We start from the raw sequence: 20,089 nt of genomic DNA, 5'->3' as shown, positions 1-20,089 counted from the left end.
GGCATTCTGGGTTTGTCTTCCTAGCACGGGTCATGGTATTCTTTTTTCAGCATCACACTTTCCCTTGAAGGTAACTTGCTTAGCTTAGGTACACAACTATTAACCGATCCAGAGAGACCCAACTCTGCCATACCAAACTCCTCTTAGATTATAATATAAATAGCCAGCTATGGTTTTATTAGTTTTTCCAAGATGGAAAAGAAAGAAAGCCTTCCTGTCAAAATAAACCTATTTCACATTTCACCTCCAACAACTGTGACTATGATCTCACTTGTGAAATGTCCTGTTATCTTGAGTAAACAACAGTAAATGAACTGTGTAGGAGATAAGAACAGGACGGGGGAAATGGAGTGGAGGAAAACCAGCCTAAAGGAAAACAGCTGAGTTCAGAGGGCACTGAGAGATTTATTCCTCCTTCGCTCCGTAATTCCATTAGGCTTTTGTTTTGCTTTGTTTGAAGAAAACTTTTGGCATGTCTGAACTCTCTCTGCTAACTGAGCACCGAACTCATTTTAAGCAGATCTACATCCTAGAACTGACAAAGTTTTCCTACAGAAATTTGGATGCATGTCCTAAGGCTTCCAAGAAGCAAATGGTTAGACTGCAGTGATTTACAATGTTGGGCACATCAAAGAAAACTGAACACCCACCATCCCTAAAAATGCTCATTTGCTGTCTTTTTTTCAGGCAATTTGAACTAAATTTATGAGAAAGGCCATGATGCTCAGGATCCAACCATATGCACAGAAGGATTTCACTTTCATAATATTGAGAAAGTTGAATTTTTGATATTGCCATATGTCATCATTAATTGCCTTAATTATAGGCCATACTGAAGGCAAATGAGGACCAAAATACCAGGCAGTCACATTAAGGCCATTTTGTATTCTGAAACTTCCCTGAGAGAAACTGAATTAAAATGAGGTACTGTGTACAATGCCAAATTTCAATAAGAGAGAATATGTTTTCATCTTTTACACTTTTGAAAGTAAGCCTTAATCTCCCTTACAGGTTGACTGACAGCAAGAAATAAGAGACCTCAGCTGGCAACAGAGTCAGCGGGTTCTAACCGAAAGACTGGAATTTCATTACTTAGTGATTTAAAGCGATGCTTACCCTAAAATGATCATTAAAAGATAGGCCTGAATTGGTCAGTTACTGCACTCCACTGTTAGAACATACTGACTAGGTCTACAGACCCATTTAAAGAGGGGTTCAGTCAGTACTTATTGATGGAAATAAATGAGGGTGACTGGGGGGCGGTGAGGATACCTAGATGCATTGAGAGCACAGACACATTTGGGAACATTCACAACCTGTAAAGGGAGGGGAGATTACTAACTGTGGGGGAAATGGGGCTGACTGTAAATCTGATTATACTGAGAGCTCTGAGCACAGGAGGAAGGAAAACTATGAGCAGTATCCAGAGACTCTACAAAGCTAAGATTGTTTATTTTTATTTTTTATTTTTTTTGTAGTAGCAAGCAGTGCCAGCAGTCAAGGCCACAGGGAGTGTGGATCAGGTCAGTTCAGAGAATAAAGACAAGCAGAAGCCAAGCAAGTTGAGGGGAAATTTGGGAAATTTGCCTAACTTATCTTAGCTATTTCTCTGAGGTTAAAGATTCGGTAGGGAAAAGCTGGTTTAGGAGTGAAACCACAAAGAATATTGCACTAGCACAATCTCAGGGAGGTTCAGGGCAGAGCTCAGAGTCCATTGATAGTCTTAAGCTAAAAAAAAAAAAAAAAAAAAAAAAAAAAAGACTAGTTTGTGATAGTATACCATGGTAAAGGAGTTCATGATGCGTGGGGCTGCCCAAATTGCTGGAATAGCTTGGCACCATTATGGAATCCACGTGACTGAGTGGGATGGCCCCAACTCACTGAAGACTGGAAATAGTCTGATTTCAGCTAGCAGGTCACAGTATACTTAAAGAGTTCACATACATGAAGCTTCGTGTGGTGTGACCTTTGCTATGCAAAGCACTTTACATGCATTCCATTTGGGTTGACAAACATAGTGCAATCCTTATTTACAAGGATTATATTGCATAGCCAGTGTGTTAACTTTTTATGTAGCTTCTCTGTTTTGGCTGAGCTCATCAACTTCTCCACCCGAAATGGAGTAATTTGGTCTCAAGAACTAAAGCAACTTGATTCTATTGATCGTCATCTTCTCAGCCCTTTTGGACTCTCAGTAATGGTTGCTGTGAGTGCTGTTTATCAGTTCCCTACTGACTCAAACTCACCACCCATTGATTACCTCTAGCAATGGCCAACTGAGAGCCAAAAAGAAACTTTTCAAGTTTTTCCTTACCGCCCCTCTCTCTGCCTTATATTTAGCCTAGCCTGTAAGTAGACAGTGGGCTGTGGTTCTGGTACCAGAGACCCTGCATTTTTTTTTTTTTTTTTTGCCTCTGAATGAAAGCCTGAACTGTTTTTAAGCCACTCACTAACTTTTCTGTTTATTCTTCCCATCAGTTTCACATCTAGTCGTAGTAAAATAGCCTCACTAGAACTCAGCTGCCATCTCCTGAAGCCAGCATGAAAAATCAACTGCATTTGACTCCACAGAACCACAAAGTTATCCTCTCCCATGCATGGAGAGCCTAGTAAGGCGCAGTCAGGACAAATGTGGGAGAAATCTAAAATAATAAATACGCACTTGCCATAGATATTTACTTAGAAGCAGCCCTCTGTATTACTTATTGTTCTCTTTTGCGAGGCTTTGTGTTCTAGCTGAAGTAGAAAAGCAATCGGCCTTGTGAAGAGCAAATACATTCATAATGTGTGGTCTGAAGGACTAAATCATGTCGTGTTTCCTTTCCAGTCTTTGACTCTAAATTGATATGATTATGTGGAAGATGACAGAATGACAGCTAGATTATGGGAGCTTCTTGGAAGTGAAAGGCCAGCCCTGTTCACATTATTGGCAACATTTGTAATTCGGACAATGTTTCAAAACAACAAAGTCTTAAATGTTAATGAAACTAAATTAAATTAAGACACACAGCAGAATTAGAGTATGGATTCAGTTCAAATATTTAAATAGTTACTGTCAGGAGTTTCTGTCTGCTTAAAGATAGGGAAATAATTGAATGGAAACTCACTATGTTTATTTACTCATTAACCTAACTCATGTTCATAGCCAACTGGTTCTACCTGCTTGCTATTTTTGTGTCTTATGATAATGCAATATATGTGATACAATGAAGTTGGTTTTATTATCAAATTAACATGTATGCTTTTTGCGGCATTTATCATTAATCTAATCTTAAAGAGAATGAGTTAAAATGGCCTATCTACAAGAACATGTAGACTCATTCCAGTCACTGAATGGAAGTCATTGCATAAGGACACACACACACACACACACACACACACACACACACACTCACACTCACAGTCAGATACTATTAACCCTAGTAAATGATGTTCATTTTGCCTATCTCTGGTTTCATCTTTCTTTATATTTTATACTGGTCCTATATTTTATATATACCATATAGCATCATTCCATCAGACTTACTTCTTATGGTCTTCCTTAAAAAAAACTTGACTGAGGGCCTATGCTAGCCCAGCAGAGCCTCAGCCCCTTCACAGCAGAATACTAAATATTTAATCTTCCAAGAGATAGCTCGGCAGGCAAACGGTTTATTACAAAGTCTGACGACCAGGGTTTCATCTCTGGGATCCATAAGTAGAAAGAGAATACTGTTTTCAAAAGGCATGCTCTGACTTTCACATGTGAGCATCAGCATATATGAAGACACACACATATACACAATAACTAAGGAAATATGTTAATAAGAATGTTTTTTGTCCTTAATGCCTTTGCTGAACTAACAACTCTTTTTTTTTTTTCGGAACCTTGACCTCGTGTGAGTAAACACCTCAAAGACAAAATCTTTTCTTCTCTTATTCTTTCCATTCTTTGTGGTACCTACTCGAGCTCTTGGTGCAGACAAATATTTCATTTTGTTTTCTAAGTTAAACATTCCCAGTTTTTACCTAAGTATCTGGTATGTGGTGAGTAGTCAAGAAAGGAAAGATGGTGAAATGAGATGTCTTCTAAGCAAATAAGGATCTACTTAAGGACATTCTCCACACACAAGCAAAGCAAGCAGCCAGGGTTAAGAAAGGCATCTTTGGATGAGGGCACAGAAGAGATGATTAGTAGTAGTAGCTCCTCTTCTTAAACAAGTAGCTCCTCTTCTTAAACAAGGTATGTTTGTCGATAAAGGTACTTTATAATTTTGATAAAGTTTAATTATAATCATCTTCAAAATCTCTGGAGATTATTGTTATGTACAAGAAACTGATAAAGAAAAATTCTTTGTGAAAAAAACAAACAAACCAACAAGCAATTACAAATCGCTAAGGCTAGTGAGAAAAGTATGGAAGGAAAGAAAGGGTAATTTGTTTTTTTATATCAATCTTTTTTTGTGTGAAATTAGTATCTACATGATCCTTATTTTTATTTAAATATTTTAGTTAAATTAATAACATCTATTTGGCAGACAAGGGTTTCTTATATTTTTTCTTCTAGTAATAAACAATAATATTTTTGAGGAGCCATTTGACCTGATTTTCTTTTAAATCACTCAATGCATATTTATTGAATATCTACTATATGACTGAAAAGGAATTGAGGTATTGGAAACAGAAATAGGTTTTACTATTTCTTAACTTTCAAAAATTGACTTTATTGGCTAGTTTCAGGACACCAAGGTAAGAAACATGCAACCACTTACTAACATACTAAACACTAAAGTATGTATACATTAAAATATGCATCAATTTGAGCTTTACTTGCAAAAGTAATTACTTAAAAGTATTCTATCACTTTATAAAAAGTTGGAATTTGAATACTAAAATTATAGTGCCTCTTTCTTACTGTTAAAGAGACAAAACTAAAAATTATATAATGATTTTAAATATTAATTTTCAGCAATGCTCCTTATTCATGTCTTTTCATAAAGATAATATCCATGTCCCTATAAGGATGGCTAATGTGAATAGCAGGAGAGTCTTAAGTGCTATAGATTGCTTTAATCAAACACTGTTGTGTAGGAGTTCTCCAAATGATGTGTACCCTTCTTTTATTTCTTAGCAAAAACACCAGGAGAGATTGCGCGAATATATAAGGAGTGCTTCACAGTTCTAAAAGAAAGAAACAAAGAGCTGGGGAGAAAAGCAAGAACTTGAGGGGAGACAGGAACTTCTGGTGGTTAATGTGCATGAAATTGTATGCCTCAGGAAGAAACTCGATTTGTCAGCAGGATACAAAGGAAAGAGTCTCTCCTCAGAAGACTTGGAGTGGGAGGTTCATTGTTTTATTGTTTTCTCCCTTATATGAGTGGTCCCTGTAGCTGAGCTAAATGAAGGCAGCTCTACTGGAAGATGCCGCAGTCCCAACCCCAATTCAGGTCAGAAGGGGTGGGAGCTGGATAGGAAGGGGACAAGGGGATCAAATGAAGGTTGGTAAATGGCCAGGTTTAACCCTCTCAGTATTTGGGTCATTTCCTGCGAAGAAAATACCTGCTAAGGAGGAAAATTAGACCTTAAAAGAAAACGCAGATTCTTATAAAAGCCACAGTGGAACTAGTGTTTGACAAGACCAGAAATGAGCATCGATTCAACTGGCCCAAATTTCATTAGAAACGGTACCTGTGAACACAGACAAGGAAGGACGGAATGGGTTAAGATGACTTAGTCAAGGTTAAATATAACGCAGAGGATGTGAAAAACAGAGTACAAAACACCCAAAGAGACGAGCTTTCCAGGTTTCAGAAGTCACTCTTTTTTGTTTTCTTTTCTTTTCTTTCTTCTTTCTTTTTCCCCACTCTCCCCTCACCCCCAAAGGCATCTTCAAAAGATAGTGATATTATAGAATTAATTAGGTTAATGTTTTAGGTAAAATTATTGTTCAACTATAGCTATTTATTGAGTCCTTGAATTCTGCTACAGATGTTCTAATGGGAGAGCAAGGAGTAGAGTTCAGCGGTGGAGCATGGATTGTGGTCAGGGAACTGGGCTTGACCATCAGTTTTGTAAGCATTTCCTGGTTAGTTTACTTCCCTTGCTTAATGCAATAGACAAAGCTGAATTGTAATCTATATTACCTCTAATGTGTTTTATTATTATTAATATTTTCTATATGTTTCTGTTAACCATGAAAATGATCATACTATAAAAATTAATTTTGAGGGCTACAAAAAAATAAATCAGTTGTTGCTCTTCTAGATCTGATGCCAGCTCCCATATCTGTTGGCGTACAACTGCCTGTCATCTTAGTTTCTAGGCATCTAACACCTTCTGATCTCCACAGGTACACCCACACATGGGACCCACACATAGAGAAATACACACATAGACATAAATAAAAATAAATAGCTTAGGACCCGTAAAATAACTCAGTGCATCTGATTGCCTGTAGCTATGTTTGATGACTTAAGTTTTATCCCTAGGATCCACAAGATGGACAACAAAAACGGACTCCTACAAATTATCCTGTGATCTCCAAACATGCAATGTTATGTGCATGTAACTAGTCATAATATACACATACACACACACACACACACATACACACACACACACAAATAAGTAAATAAATGTCAATTTGAGCTTTACTGGCAAAAGTAATTACTTAAAAGTATTCTATCAATAAATGTCAATATTTGCTTGTGAATTACACACAGGGTTTTCTGGTTAGTTTTGCTCGTTTTGACACAAGACTCGGGAACCTCATTTGACAAAATGTCTCCATCAGATTTTGGATAGGCAAGTTTATAGGGCACTTCCTTGATTAATGATTGACCAGAGGAGCTAGACCACCATGAACAATTACACAATTTGACAGTTGGTCCTGGGTGTTATAAGAAACCAAGCCGAGCCAGTCTTAGAGAATAAGTCAGTTAGTAGCATTTCTCCCTGGCTTCGCCTTTAGTTCCTGTGTCCAGGTTCCTGCCCTGAGTTCCTGTCCTGACTTCCCTGCATGATGGCCTGTAAGCTGCAAAAAGAAATGAATTCTTTCCTCTATAAGTTGCTTGTAGCTGTGGTATTCAGCACAATAATAGAAAACTAAATAATACATCACTAATGAGCCCAATGTAAGGAAATCATCAATAATATTTCTTCTTCCTATCATTGATTAGGAAGAAAACTTTTATAGCTATAGAAGTTTACTGTGTTTGTTACAACATCATCACTATGATGTATCCTGAGAAATGCATGATTATTTGATCTGTGATGGTGTGAATATCACTGAACCTATGATGCCCATGTATGCTATAGACTCTGTATCTTAGATTACATGCATGTAGCATGTACTAAGTAAGGTTTGTAGATGTGGCAAAATGGCATTTGTGTGTATGAACACATCTAATGACATAAAAGGTACAGTAAATGTACTGAGCAAGAGGAATGTTGCAGACTCACTATCAGCATTACAGGACCATAGTTATGTCTGGAACCTTGTCATGCATGGAATTCCATGACATAGAACAATGTAGATTTTATGTCACATAGCTTGTGGTCTTCGGGAGTGTGTTTGTGTGTGTGTGTGTGTGTGAGTGTGTGTGTGTGTGTGTGTGTGTGTGTGAGTGTGTGTGTGTGTGTGTGTGAGTGTGAGTGTGTGTGTGTGTGTGTATGTGCATGAGTGTGTTACATTGGCACTCATGTGTATTTGACTGCATATGTATGTAGGATATGAGTAGACATTTATGTGTATATATGTGTATGTCAGAGGATAACCTTGGTAGTTATCCTCAGGTGCCATGCTCTTTTGACAGGTTCTTTCCCTGAGAACTTACTTTGAAGTCAAGGCTTTCTGACCCAAGAGTCCCAGAGATTTGCTTATCTCCATCTGCCTTGACCAGCACCAGGTTGCAAATGAAAGCAGATTGACCTCACGTCCTTAGGCTTAGCAATCAAGCAGTTTACAAAAGGAGCTATGTTCACAGCCCACAGCTTATGCTCTTAACTTTAAAATGGAACTGAAAATATCCATTTGTTTAGCAAATAGGCTATGGTCTTATGTTGATTGTTTGTTTAACCGTTGAATAGAAATTTCAAGTGTAATTTTTAAACAGTAAAATCTCAAGTTACGGCAGGTTTCAAAAGTTTTGTCTAATATAAACGAAAACCAATTTATTATTTCACTCTAGATAAGAAGCTCATTATAAGTTACAGGTATTTTTTCTATGAGGCACAAGCTAGTTTTATGTTGTATTTAGAAATACAAGCTTGCAGTGATTTTATTACTCTTTATTAAATAAAATAAATATTCAATTTATTAAAATAAACACAGCTAACAAGAATGCAAACTCTTTAATAAATAGCTAAGAGAGTTTGAAGACAGGATTGGATCTGTGCAACCCTTGCATTCAGCACATGTATGGCATAACTGAGTAGGAAGATAAAAAATAAGATATAATAAAATAAAATATCTTGTAAAAATGTCAAAAAAGGCTAAATATTACAGCTCCTTATGAGTGGGTATTGGAGGCAGATAATGTCTTAGCTCTGACTTTTTCTAGTTATACTACACACAGGTCATGTATCTAACATGCTGAGCATAAGGTTCCTCTGCAAGTGAAATGGTGTTGTTCATCTTTCCTAGGGAGACTTGTGAGCATTAATACTCTAATGTGTGCTAACCTTTAACCCCTGGGATGAATGGCATGTGGTGGCATCAATAGATCTCAGTTATTCTGAGCAAGTGACTCCAGTATCCAGAAAAGCATGCGTTTCATTTCATGTTTAAGAAAGAGTTGAATATTGATCTAAATTGGTACTTAGTGGATCATACAAAGTCTACAGGGGGGAAGCTAGAACATGTTATATAATGCTTGCATGGACTGAAAAATGGGTGACTTTTAAAGTAATCAGGTTGTATTAGGAATCCATGATTCACTTCCCTGTTAAGTGAATGCAACTTGCCAACAGGTTTTCTTGGGTTTTTTTGTTTGTTTGTTTGGTTGGTTGGTTTTGTTTTGGTTTGGTTTGGTTTGGTTTGGTTTGGTTTGGTTTGGTTTTGGATTTTTGAGACAGGGTTTCTCTGTATAGTTATGGCTGTCCTGGAACTCCCTGCCAACAAGTTTTGATGTTGTCAAATTCTCCTCTTGAGTGAGAGTTTCATGTACCTCAGGCTGGCCCTGAAGTTGCTATATACTTAAGGATCACCTTGAACTTCTGATCCTCTGGTTTCCATCTCCATGTAATCCATGTAATCATTTTATTACATATGAGGATTGGAATGCACGCTCTATGGTATTCTAGGGGTCAAACCCATGGCTCTTTGCACTCGCAGCAAGTACTCCCTCGCCTCAACAGCTTCTTAGACCCAGTTAATGCCTTCTTTGGATGATTTTCTCTCTAAAATCATATTTAGGTTGTGAAATGCATTCTAACTCTCTATAACCTTTTGAAACAAGTATATTGAAGAGAATAGAAACACAATTCAGATATATACTACAAATTCATATCATATAGAGTTGCGAGTGGGTATGTCTAACTTTGTAGTATTTCATTAGGAAAAACAACCAGATAAATAACATACTAAGAAGTATTTTAAAGCAGCCAGAAAATATTCTGATTATCAGCAACCTCCAAATATAAATATTAAAGGATCACATTTTCCATATTTAACAATTTATGAGAGAAAAGACACGGTTTAAAACATACAGCTTTTTAAAACCGTGTGAGCAACGTCTTTATTTATATGGACATGATTTTTGCAGAGGACATTCCAGTATGAATCTGGAAGAGGCTTTTAGGGTTGTTTCACATCCTCAAAGAAAGCTGATGAAATACAGGAGAGCAACGAGGCAGCTGTGAACTGTTTCATTTCCTTAACAAATTATAAAAAAAAAAAAAAGAGTACAATCTGACATTTTATCTCTGCTTTCATGTTTCAAAGTACAAAACTTAGAATATTAATGTAGGCTTTACAGAACTATTTTAGAAAGGAAATCTTTCCTATTGTGTATTTTTTCATAAAATATCTCTTTAACTCTGCATTCTACACACTTCACCAAGATCTCATTATGTAAGCAACATAGAACTGTCTCAGTTCAAAGATAGTTTATGCATTTCATTCCCTAAAATATCACTGGTCAACCAAAAGAATGGTCACTAGGAATTTTATACTCTTCAAAAAGGCCCCTGTAGAGATGATAATATATGTAACCTAACTGAGAGTTCAATTAAACCTATATTAAATGCATTTTTCAGAACAAAGAATATTAAGTGCATGAAATGCATTGGATTCACACTATCCAGCCATGCTATAATGACTCAAAAATAAAATTTTATCCTTCTTCGTTATTATTTTTAAATTATAATTCCTTTCTTGTTGGCCAAAGTTCTCTCTATTTTTGAAGTGTGCGCACTTTCAGCTCATGAGTAATGTGCTGTTCCTTGAAATAAGCATGGGTGAGCAAGCTCAGAGCTGTCTCTTGGCACGGCAAACCTGCTGATCCCCAGATATTTTCCTCCTTCTGAGACATCAAAGGAAGTTGGATCCTGGGATTTGTTTATGATCCCAGGTGTTCTCGCTCTTTCTGGCATGATCTGAATATCTAACACGAGCCTACAGGATTTCCTGTGTGATTTTCACTACAAAATCCCATGAATAATTGACTAGTAAGATAAAAAAAAACTTTTGTGATGATGAATCTTCCCTTGGGATAAAAAAAGTCAGAAAATACTCCATTTTAGGTTATTTCATTCTTCATTATTCCTGAAGAAAAAAAACACACATTACTGCTCTATACCACGGCTGATCTAAAGGGGGCAAACATCCTCCTTGGGACTGTGTAAAACATAATCTGAGGTGTTTCTTAATTCATGGTCTCCTTTCACTCTCCAGTTTGTACCCTGTGAATGGACATACATCTGATTTTCAAAGGTTGACAGTACATAAAACTTAGATATAATTACTTTAATCAGACTGAAAAAAATCAATTTTGATGGATATAAGAGTATAAAATATACATTTATATTCAATTTCTACTTGCTCAGTCTTGAAGAGATTCAGTGTGCACATCCTACCTAGTCTTTGCTTTTTTTTAGGCATTGCATGTTCTTGCATTAAAAGCATTGTTACCACAGACATTCATGTACATTATCATCAAAATTATGCAGTATCGAAATTAGATGCAGTAGGGACAAGCAATGAAGGAGGGGATCTAGACCTGTAAATGTCACATCTGTCACCTTCTTTATATTTACGTGATACTTTTATGTCATCACAGATAATACATGCAAATTAACGAGTAATATATTTTTTTTAAAAAGTATAGGAATATACATACTATAAGGGACACATTCATACTGCACTTCAAGGTATTTATATGTTCCCGGACATGGGTCTGGAAATACATCAGGACCTGCCACCACTGCACACTGGGTTCTGTTATTGCATCTGAAATCAAAAGAAAGAAATAGTAAATTCATGTAAGCTTAAATCATCATGAATACCAACACTGATGTTATTTTGCCTTCCAGTTACATAAAACTAAAGAAAGTTTGCTGACTTAGGACTTCAGACTTATTAAAGGGGGATCTGAAGTGTGCTTCAGAAAATAAAACATAAACTTCCATCTGTTTGTTTTCCTCATAGTAAGTTATATTTGCTTGAATAGAGCATAATTTCGAAGTAGAATTTAAAGATTACTGAAGCGATACAATGTCATCCCTAGGACACTAACAATGTGAATACTTGGCGGGATTATTTATGAGGAAAGACATCCTCCCATTTCAAAAATGATACTTAACAGAATATAACTCAATATTTCCTTAGTTGTAAAATAAACTTAATGATTGTGATAAAAATTCACATTAAATGAGTGAAAAGTTACCCTTAAAGCCTTTATCCATGCTTAAAAATTCAGTAAAAACTTAGCATTTAAGGGTCAATGAGATGGTTCAGGTGGCTAAGTTGTATGATGCCAATCAAGCCTGATGAGTTGATTTTAATCCCCAACACTCATCAGGTAAAAGGTGAAAGCAAATTCCTTTGCATCATGGGATGTGTCCCGAACACATGTGAGCACAGGCATGCACAAAAAGAAATGTAACTGTCTAAAACTTATCACATAGAGAAATATGTTTATTCTGCACAGTTGATATTAACTGCATAAGTAACCACCCTTTTAAAGACATGACTACCCATGTTTTGACATTCCATCTACTAATGACACCAACCTAACAGATTACATGCCATTTGTCAGTATTATGTACTTCAAAACAGGAGCTTTATATTTTTGAAGAGAATGAAAACATATTACTATTACAACAGACATACTCTCTTGGTCACTTTTATAGTATTACATTAAACCAATGTGGGCTGATGTATCCTTGAGGGAAAAAAATACATATAATTAAATTCAATCACCTCTGAAAAAGTATCTAGCTCATAGTGGCCTCAGTCCATACTACACAGTAAGCTATGGTTAATGGTTTCCCAAACACATAACACTGGCATGTTTTATGTTCTAGCTTATTCATTTAAGATATGGAAAACAAATTTAGCCTTACATTAGGGCTAGGTTTTACTATCACTTTCTTGAAGGCTTCATTCCCTGGTGCAACCCATGTCTCAGAAGACAACCAGGACCTGGGCATATATATGAAGTAGCAGACACAAGACTCAGTTTGATTTAGAGTAAAAAAAAAAATGTCTTAACATGAGACTAATTCAAGTAAAACAAAAAATAAAACAAAACAAAGAAAAGACCATAATTAGCCCAGCATTTAACCCCAAGAGTTAACAAGTTCTAATGTTCTCCACTATAGATGTAGCATCTGCTTTCTTGACCAGCTGCTGTATCTTAATATCAAGATAATCATGAGTCTCATGTAACATACAGAGCAATGCAGTACCAAGAAGTATACTAATGAACAACAACACTGCTTTCCTATTACAAAGAGAGTCCCACCACAGAATATGTACCACATGATTACAGGATATTTGGAGTAAACCAAAATAAGGTTTACATATTATATAAATTATATGTAGATTAATTATCTGCACTAAAGAAAATTTAAAGTCTTCACTGACAATTTTAGTTATTACTTCATGTATTTCTTAGTTGAGCTTGTATGTAATGAGACAGTATATGTGAAGAGTCACAACATCTAAAAATCCCACGTGATGATATACGCACTCTGTCTTAGGTAAAACAGAACTACTTTATAATTTCTACTCTTAGAAAAACTTGCTATTTTAGCTCACAGTGTTCTGAATGTCAAAGGAAGGCAAGCATGTTGAAACCTATGGAATGTTCTCTTTATCTAAGGCACATTATAATCTTTGTATAAAACACACCATGATCATAGTACTAGGTGTTTAAATATTTTGAAGACATGCTAGATTTGGAAATCAACATGGAAGGATATCTTCCCTCTTAGTTTTCGGCTAGTATCTCAGCTACTAAGTCAAAAGCTTTTGAATAATTCATATTTTTATAATAATTTTAAAATCATAAGTAAAGTCATCCTAATTTACTATAAGTGAAGGGAGAAATAAAATCCAATCTTCATATGTGAGAAATTTAGATGTTGCCAATGTTGTTTTTAATATAAATACAAATTAAAATTATTTCTAATATTCTTTAAATATTATACTATAAATATTTTAGATTAACAACAAAGAATAAAAATACTGCAATAATGTGTTCAAATACACCTTAATCCACTAATGAAATGAAAACATTCTAATCATGAAATACTTGAGGGATTATTTATATCGACATTATTTACAGTCTTGATTTCATTAGATAGCTTGTGTGAATATCACCTCTACAGTAACATTAATGTCATTGTAAGATGACACTGATAAATGTCAGGTAGAATTCTTTAAAAAAAAAAAGTCATTAAAAATCCACCAAAATGTCCTTTTGTTGTCTAATAGCTATAGCTAGAACTTCGAGTACAATATTGAATAAGTAGGGAGTGGGCAGCAATGTCTGGTCCCTGATTTTTGTGGGATTGCTTCAAGTTTCTCTCTGCTTAATTTGACGGCTGTTGTTGTTTTGTTTTGTTTGTATATTACTCTTTTTAAAATTTTATGTATATAAGTACAATGTTGCTGTGTTCAGACACACCAGAAGAGGGAGTTGGATTCCAGTACAGATGGTTGTGAGCCACCATGTGGTTGCTGGGAATTGAACTCTGGTCCTATGGAAGAGCAATTAGTGCTCTTAACCACTGAGTCTTCTCTCCAGACTCTATACTGTTTTTATTACGTTTAAGTACATGCCTCGAATTCCCGATTTTTCCAAGCCTTTTAACATTAAGGAGTGTTGTATATTTTGAAAGGATGTTTTCAGCATCTAATGAGATGATCATGTGATTTTTTTTCCTTTGAGTTTGTTTATATAGTGGATTATGTTGACGGATTTCCATATATTGAACCATTCTTGCATCTCTGGGATGAAGCTTACTTGATCATGGTGAATGATCGTTTTTGATGTGTTCTTGGATTCAGTTTGCGAGAATTTTATTGAGTATTTTTGTGGTACATCTACACCATGGAATAGTATCCAGCTATTACAAATGATGACTTCACAAACTTTGCAGGCAAATGGATGGAACTAGAAAATAACATCCTGAGTTAGGTAACCCAGACCCAAAAGGACACTCATGGTATGTATTCACTGATAATTTGATATTAGCCTAAACCTCAGAATACCCATGATATATTTCACAGACAAGGCATGGGAAGAGACGTAAGACCAGAGGACCAGGAGAATGAATAAAAATAATTAGCAGTAAACCACCTAAAATTCCTAAAAACCTGGAGTTTTAACAAATATATCAATAAGGTTTGTTATTTTATTATATCACAGGGTTGGTGAACCTATTATAAAAACAAAGTACGTATAGTTATGGTTGTTGTTTCTGTCAGTGTTATTATCATTGCCATGAGTCAGTAGTTTTGAGACAGGATTGAGTTCAGGTAAATGGGCACGTGTGAAAGAAACTACCAATGTGACAGCAATCAACATAGAAATTCTTTGGTTTGAGGGTAGAACAGCAGAAAATATTGTCACATAAAGGTATGGAGTACCACCCATAAAACCGCCATCAATGGATGCCAGCTCGGAAATCATACATACACAGCCAATACCAAACAGACTCAGCAGGTTGCATCTGTATACAAGTTTTTGTGTGTATGTATGTGACAATCACAGCTAAGCAGAAAGGTCATGAATCTGAGAGGGAGCAGATCGGGTACATGGGAGACTTTGGAGAGAAGAAAGAGATATAACTACCTATTAAGGAAAAACAGCGAAGCACAAATGTATATGTAATAGCATATACATAAATACAAAGCCATGTCGTGCAGAAAAGCAAAAACAAAAACAAAAACAAAAACAAAAACCCAACCCTTCCAAGTACCCGCCAAGTCCTTTATTACATGAAAACTACTCTCCTTTAAATATTCTAGGGTAAATCTAAGATTTTTTGTCAAAAGCCTTTCTTCTAGTAAGCTGAACTTAGAATTGTTCACATATATCCTATATTGTGTTACATTTAGTTGATCTCATTGTGCCAGCTTATGAACTAATGAAATTGCATACAGTTAAGATATACGCTGTGACCTTTTAATATATGTGCAAATCATAAAGACTCTCTCATACAGCATACCAAGCTAACTGATCATCTAATGGAGTCACGTTCTTCTTTGTTTGTAGAAAGGGTGATCTACTCTCGCTGCAAACTTCAGAACATGTTAACTGAGACCACCATTCTGTAAACTTGATCTCCAGCATACCTGCATCCTGTATTTCTAAAATTGCACATCCTTTGATCAGGATCTGTCTTTTTCGACCGTACCTCAGACATAGGCAGCCTCCATTCCGAGCTATTTCTGTAAGATTCACGGGCTTAGAGCCCTGGAATTGGGCTTTAAAATGAACAAAGCCACACACACATTATTTAGAAAACAATTGCCATCCTTTAACGGTGTATGAAGTGTAATGGTGACATCTAAGCCATAATCTTTCCATCTTGGAAATCTATAACAGTGGCTGGCTAGAGTTAAGAATGTTTTCAATTAAAGATAAATGGAATTGAATTTGCCTCACTTTATTACCATCTACATATGGAATCATTTGGAACCTGAATCTCCTTTGCTTGCATGGAGAGTGAGTCAAACAAATTGAAATGTCTACTTGAATTCATTATCTTCAAGTACAGTGAACACTGATCCTGCTTTTCCCTAAATGTGAAGGGGCAAGCATCCAGAAAACCAACTATACTACATAGAATATTAACATATATTCCCTAAAATCCTCATATATTATATTGTATGCTAACTTATTTCACATAACACTTCTACATTGTATAATGCCTCTATACTATATAGTATGTTAATAATATATTCAGAAAATCTGGACTAAACGATAAGTGTGTATATATATATATTTTTCCTAAGCGAGTGGCATGCCCCATTCCCAAGTGTTAATTAAGAAAGATGGTAACTGCTGAGTCTATTATCTGGGATGCCTTGTGCTAGCTTATTGTTTTGTCCTTAAATCGCAGACAATCTTCATGGTATTTCGTGAGAGTGATTAAAAACATCCCTTCATTCTCCCAGCTACAGAAATGTTCTCTAGAGCAATCTTGGCCTACGAGGAAGGGTTTTGTAGAGTCATTTACTCGGGAAAAATATTTTGGTATTTCCAAACTTACACTTATAAACAAGAAGCCAAATAGAGACAGAATAATACCTTGAGAATAATATATTAAACATTTAATTTGTATTGTATGTTAAATTATGAGTTATGAAAACCTGCAAAAGAAATTTCATGGTCCACGAAGGAAAATTTCTTTAGCTTTTATATACTGATGCTTAATAAAGAGCTAAAAACAGATTAAAGTGAAAAGGGCACAGATGTTTATATACGCTTGAATGTTATTAAAAACAATTGGAGAAGAATGAAGGGATGGCTCAGCAGTCAAGAGGACTTGCTTTTTTCCATGAGACATGAGGTTGGTTTCCAGCACCATGTTGGGTGGCTCACATCAGCCTGGAAATCTTAAGTGCAAGATATGATGCTCCTGGACTCCTTAGGCACTGGAATTTATATGAACATATCCTCTGCCTCCCCCTCCTATATATATATATGTGTGTGTGTGTGTATGTATATGTATATACGTATGTGTATATGTATATACATATATATGTGTGCATATGTATATGTATGTATATATACATATATTTAAGATTATGAAAAAATGACTCAAACATAATTAAAAAATACATATATAACGAAGACTTCTTTATTTTTGTTTATATCAAGTGTTGTTTTCAGCCTTGATCGAAGACACATAGTCTTGCAGAGAAAAGCTATGAATGTAGAAACTTATGGCTGCTCGGTAAGTGCTATGAATGAGACACAGTTGAATACTAACTCCAAACAAGAATACATGTATCACCGCATTAAGTCTCAGGAAATATAGTAAAAGAGGAAACAAAATATAAAAGGGCAGAATGGCTGAGAGAAGGGCTGTGAATCTCTGTCGTTTGGTCATGACAAGGTAATACTGAACTCACAGCTTTTTACTCATCTGCATTATGTTTGCACAAGACTGAGTCTCTCAAAAGACAGTTATGGATAAGAGAGAGGCTCAGAGGACCCTATTCCTCCCTGGTGATCCATTGGCCATTAGTGAAATCGCCTTTAGTTGTATAGCGACTGAAGAGCTTACTGTGCCCCAAGTGATAGTTTTACACCCTGGCTCTTATAGTCCTACATAGTATACTGCATAACCCAGGTTACTCAAGATGATAATATACAATATTAAAATAAAATCTTCTGCTATGCCTCATTTTAATAAGAAGGAAATTTTAATCATAGGCCACTCAGCAGACCACTTTCCTAAGAAGAGTGGCCCAAAGAGGTGATGACTAGGTCCTGTCAACATATCCATTGGTAAAATAACCTCATTTGGGAATGATATCCACATACTGATTGTATACCATATTAGAGCCACAGGAGTAACTGTTCTCTCTAAGATATTATAGCTTACAAGATATACTGATATACTGATATATATATATATATATATATATATATATATATATATATATATATGATATATCAGACCAATTGAGGATCTTGTAACCAAGAAGAAGATGATGGAAACACAGAAATAATGCAGCAAGAAATAAAACTCCACTCTCAAGTTTCTTCTTCCAATAAGGAGCACCTGCTCTCATCATCTCATGTTCAGTGGAAATCATATTTAATTTCTTAAAAGAATGATATTTCTCTGAATTGTCTACTTCATATGTGATACAAGTTAGTTCTTTAAAATTTTCCTAGAATTGATGCAATGGTACTTTTTTTATAAGTCATATTTTTCTGTAAGATTCCTCCATAGCTTTAAAAAATATATTTTTTGTACCTAAAGAGACAAATATATTTATTTCAAGTATTAATTTCATTTCTATATAAAATTTGTAGGTGCCAGTCACTTACAGTATCTGGTATAATGTCAATGTGTTCAGACATCCTTGTCCTCTGGCTCTTAGAATACTTTCACCTCTGTTCTGCAATGTTCCCTTGTCCTTAGGTTGAGGGATTGTGTTGTATATGTATCAAGTCACGCTGGGCAAACTCAGTCCATTGTTCTCTGCATTTGAACAGTTGTAGGTTTCTGAAATATTCTGTTTCTTTTACAAAAATCAGCCACTTTGACAAGGAGTGAGAACTACTCTTATTTATGGGTATTAGGACCAGTATTTAGAGTGCAGATAGAAATTATGCTGACTTAGGAAAGTGGCAGTGGTAGGCTTTCTGCTAGACTCCAGAATCTTACCAGGTACATTTAGTTGCCTAGGTTGATAGCACCAGGAATAGATTTCCTCATACTGAACAGGCTGAAAGTCTAATTAGACAACTGTTGGTTGCTCCTAAGATATGGGCATCTCTACTGTACCCTTGGGAATATGTTGCTATGCTGGTCATTGTTGTGGTTTGTAAGCATTACAGCTAGGTAGCACTATTGAAGGCTTTCTCCTTTTGCCTTGGCAGCTTGCATAACTCCTTTATGTACGATGTGGGGTAATCCTCAGGGAGGACCCTTCCACCTCAATTCTGGCGTGATTCCTCCAATTCCCGTGCCTAAAGTGTTTGAGGAGTTCAGCAATAGGGTCCTTTAGTTAAGTTCTGGGAGCCAACCAAGAAGAATAAAAAAGCCTATATAATCACGCTATTTGGTATGAATAGTTTCTACTGTATTTTAAAAATGTGTGTGTGTGTGTATGTGTGTGTGTGTTCCCGTGGAGAGGTTCAGGCATATGTATGCTTGACATGTATGTAGAGGTCAAAGAAAACCTCAGGTACCAGTCTTTTCCACTTTTTCTGGAGACAGGGTATTTCCCTGCCCTGGAACTGCATCCTTCAGAAGAGCCTAGCTAGCCCATGAGTTTCTGGACCTGTCTCTGCCTCTTAGCAGCACTAAGCCCAGGATGACAGCAGTGCCCCCATGTCTGACTTTTTTCAAAGCTCTCAGGGATCCAGACTCAGAATCTCATGCTTACACGACCAACCCCTATTGACTGAGCCATTTCTCCAGCCATTTTGTTCCCTTTTTTGTGAATTGTTTAATTAAAAGCAACAAAAACTTCCTGATAATTAACATCCAAACATTACAAGTCAAATGTGTTTATAAATTCCTAAGTAGACCTTACTATCCATTGAGTTATGTTGCTTAATTAGGAGAATATTTGAGGTAGATGCAGGCCTGCAATATTTTCAAAATTGATGTTCCAATTATTTAATCATTTAAATGAACTGTATTTTGTGAAAAAAAAACCAACATATTAAATCTGTGATATCATATTCTGACATGTATAAATGTATAAATTATGGTTATTTTGATGCTTAAAGGCAATAGGTAACACAATACACATTCCAAAGGGTATAGATAACTTGTAAATGATAGAGTTTAAGATATACTATATTTACTACTTAAACTAATAGCAAGTAAATGATAATGAAGCATACAAATGATTGATCCAAAAATTTAATCTGATAAGTATTTAATTAGGAATTTTATTTTAAATAAC

At 35.7% G+C, this 20,089-nt stretch overlaps 1 protein-coding gene across 31 annotated transcripts in view; it reads right to left on the bottom strand.

Moving 5' to 3' along the window:
• The window catches only part of Adgrl3 (adhesion G protein-coupled receptor L3), a 778,447-nt gene that overhangs the window by 335,815 nt on the left and 422,543 nt on the right, over window positions 1-20,089 (bottom strand). For all 31 annotated transcript variants that reach the window (XM_085836782.1, XM_085836789.1, XM_085836791.1 and 28 more), the window contains one exon: window positions 11,319-11,428. In XM_085836782.1, coding sequence (XP_085692908.1) covers window positions 11,319-11,428 — 110 coding nt within the window. The remainder of the gene's footprint in view (window positions 1-11,318; window positions 11,429-20,089) is intronic.

Source organism: Mus caroli, unplaced genomic scaffold, assembly GCF_978045245.1.
Source record: "Mus caroli unplaced genomic scaffold, Mus_caroli_1 scaffold_4, whole genome shotgun sequence".
Lineage (NCBI taxonomy): Eukaryota > Metazoa > Chordata > Mammalia > Rodentia > Muridae > Mus > Mus caroli.
Note: the sequence above shows the minus strand (reverse complement) of the source record. Positions and strands in the feature narration are given on the sequence as shown.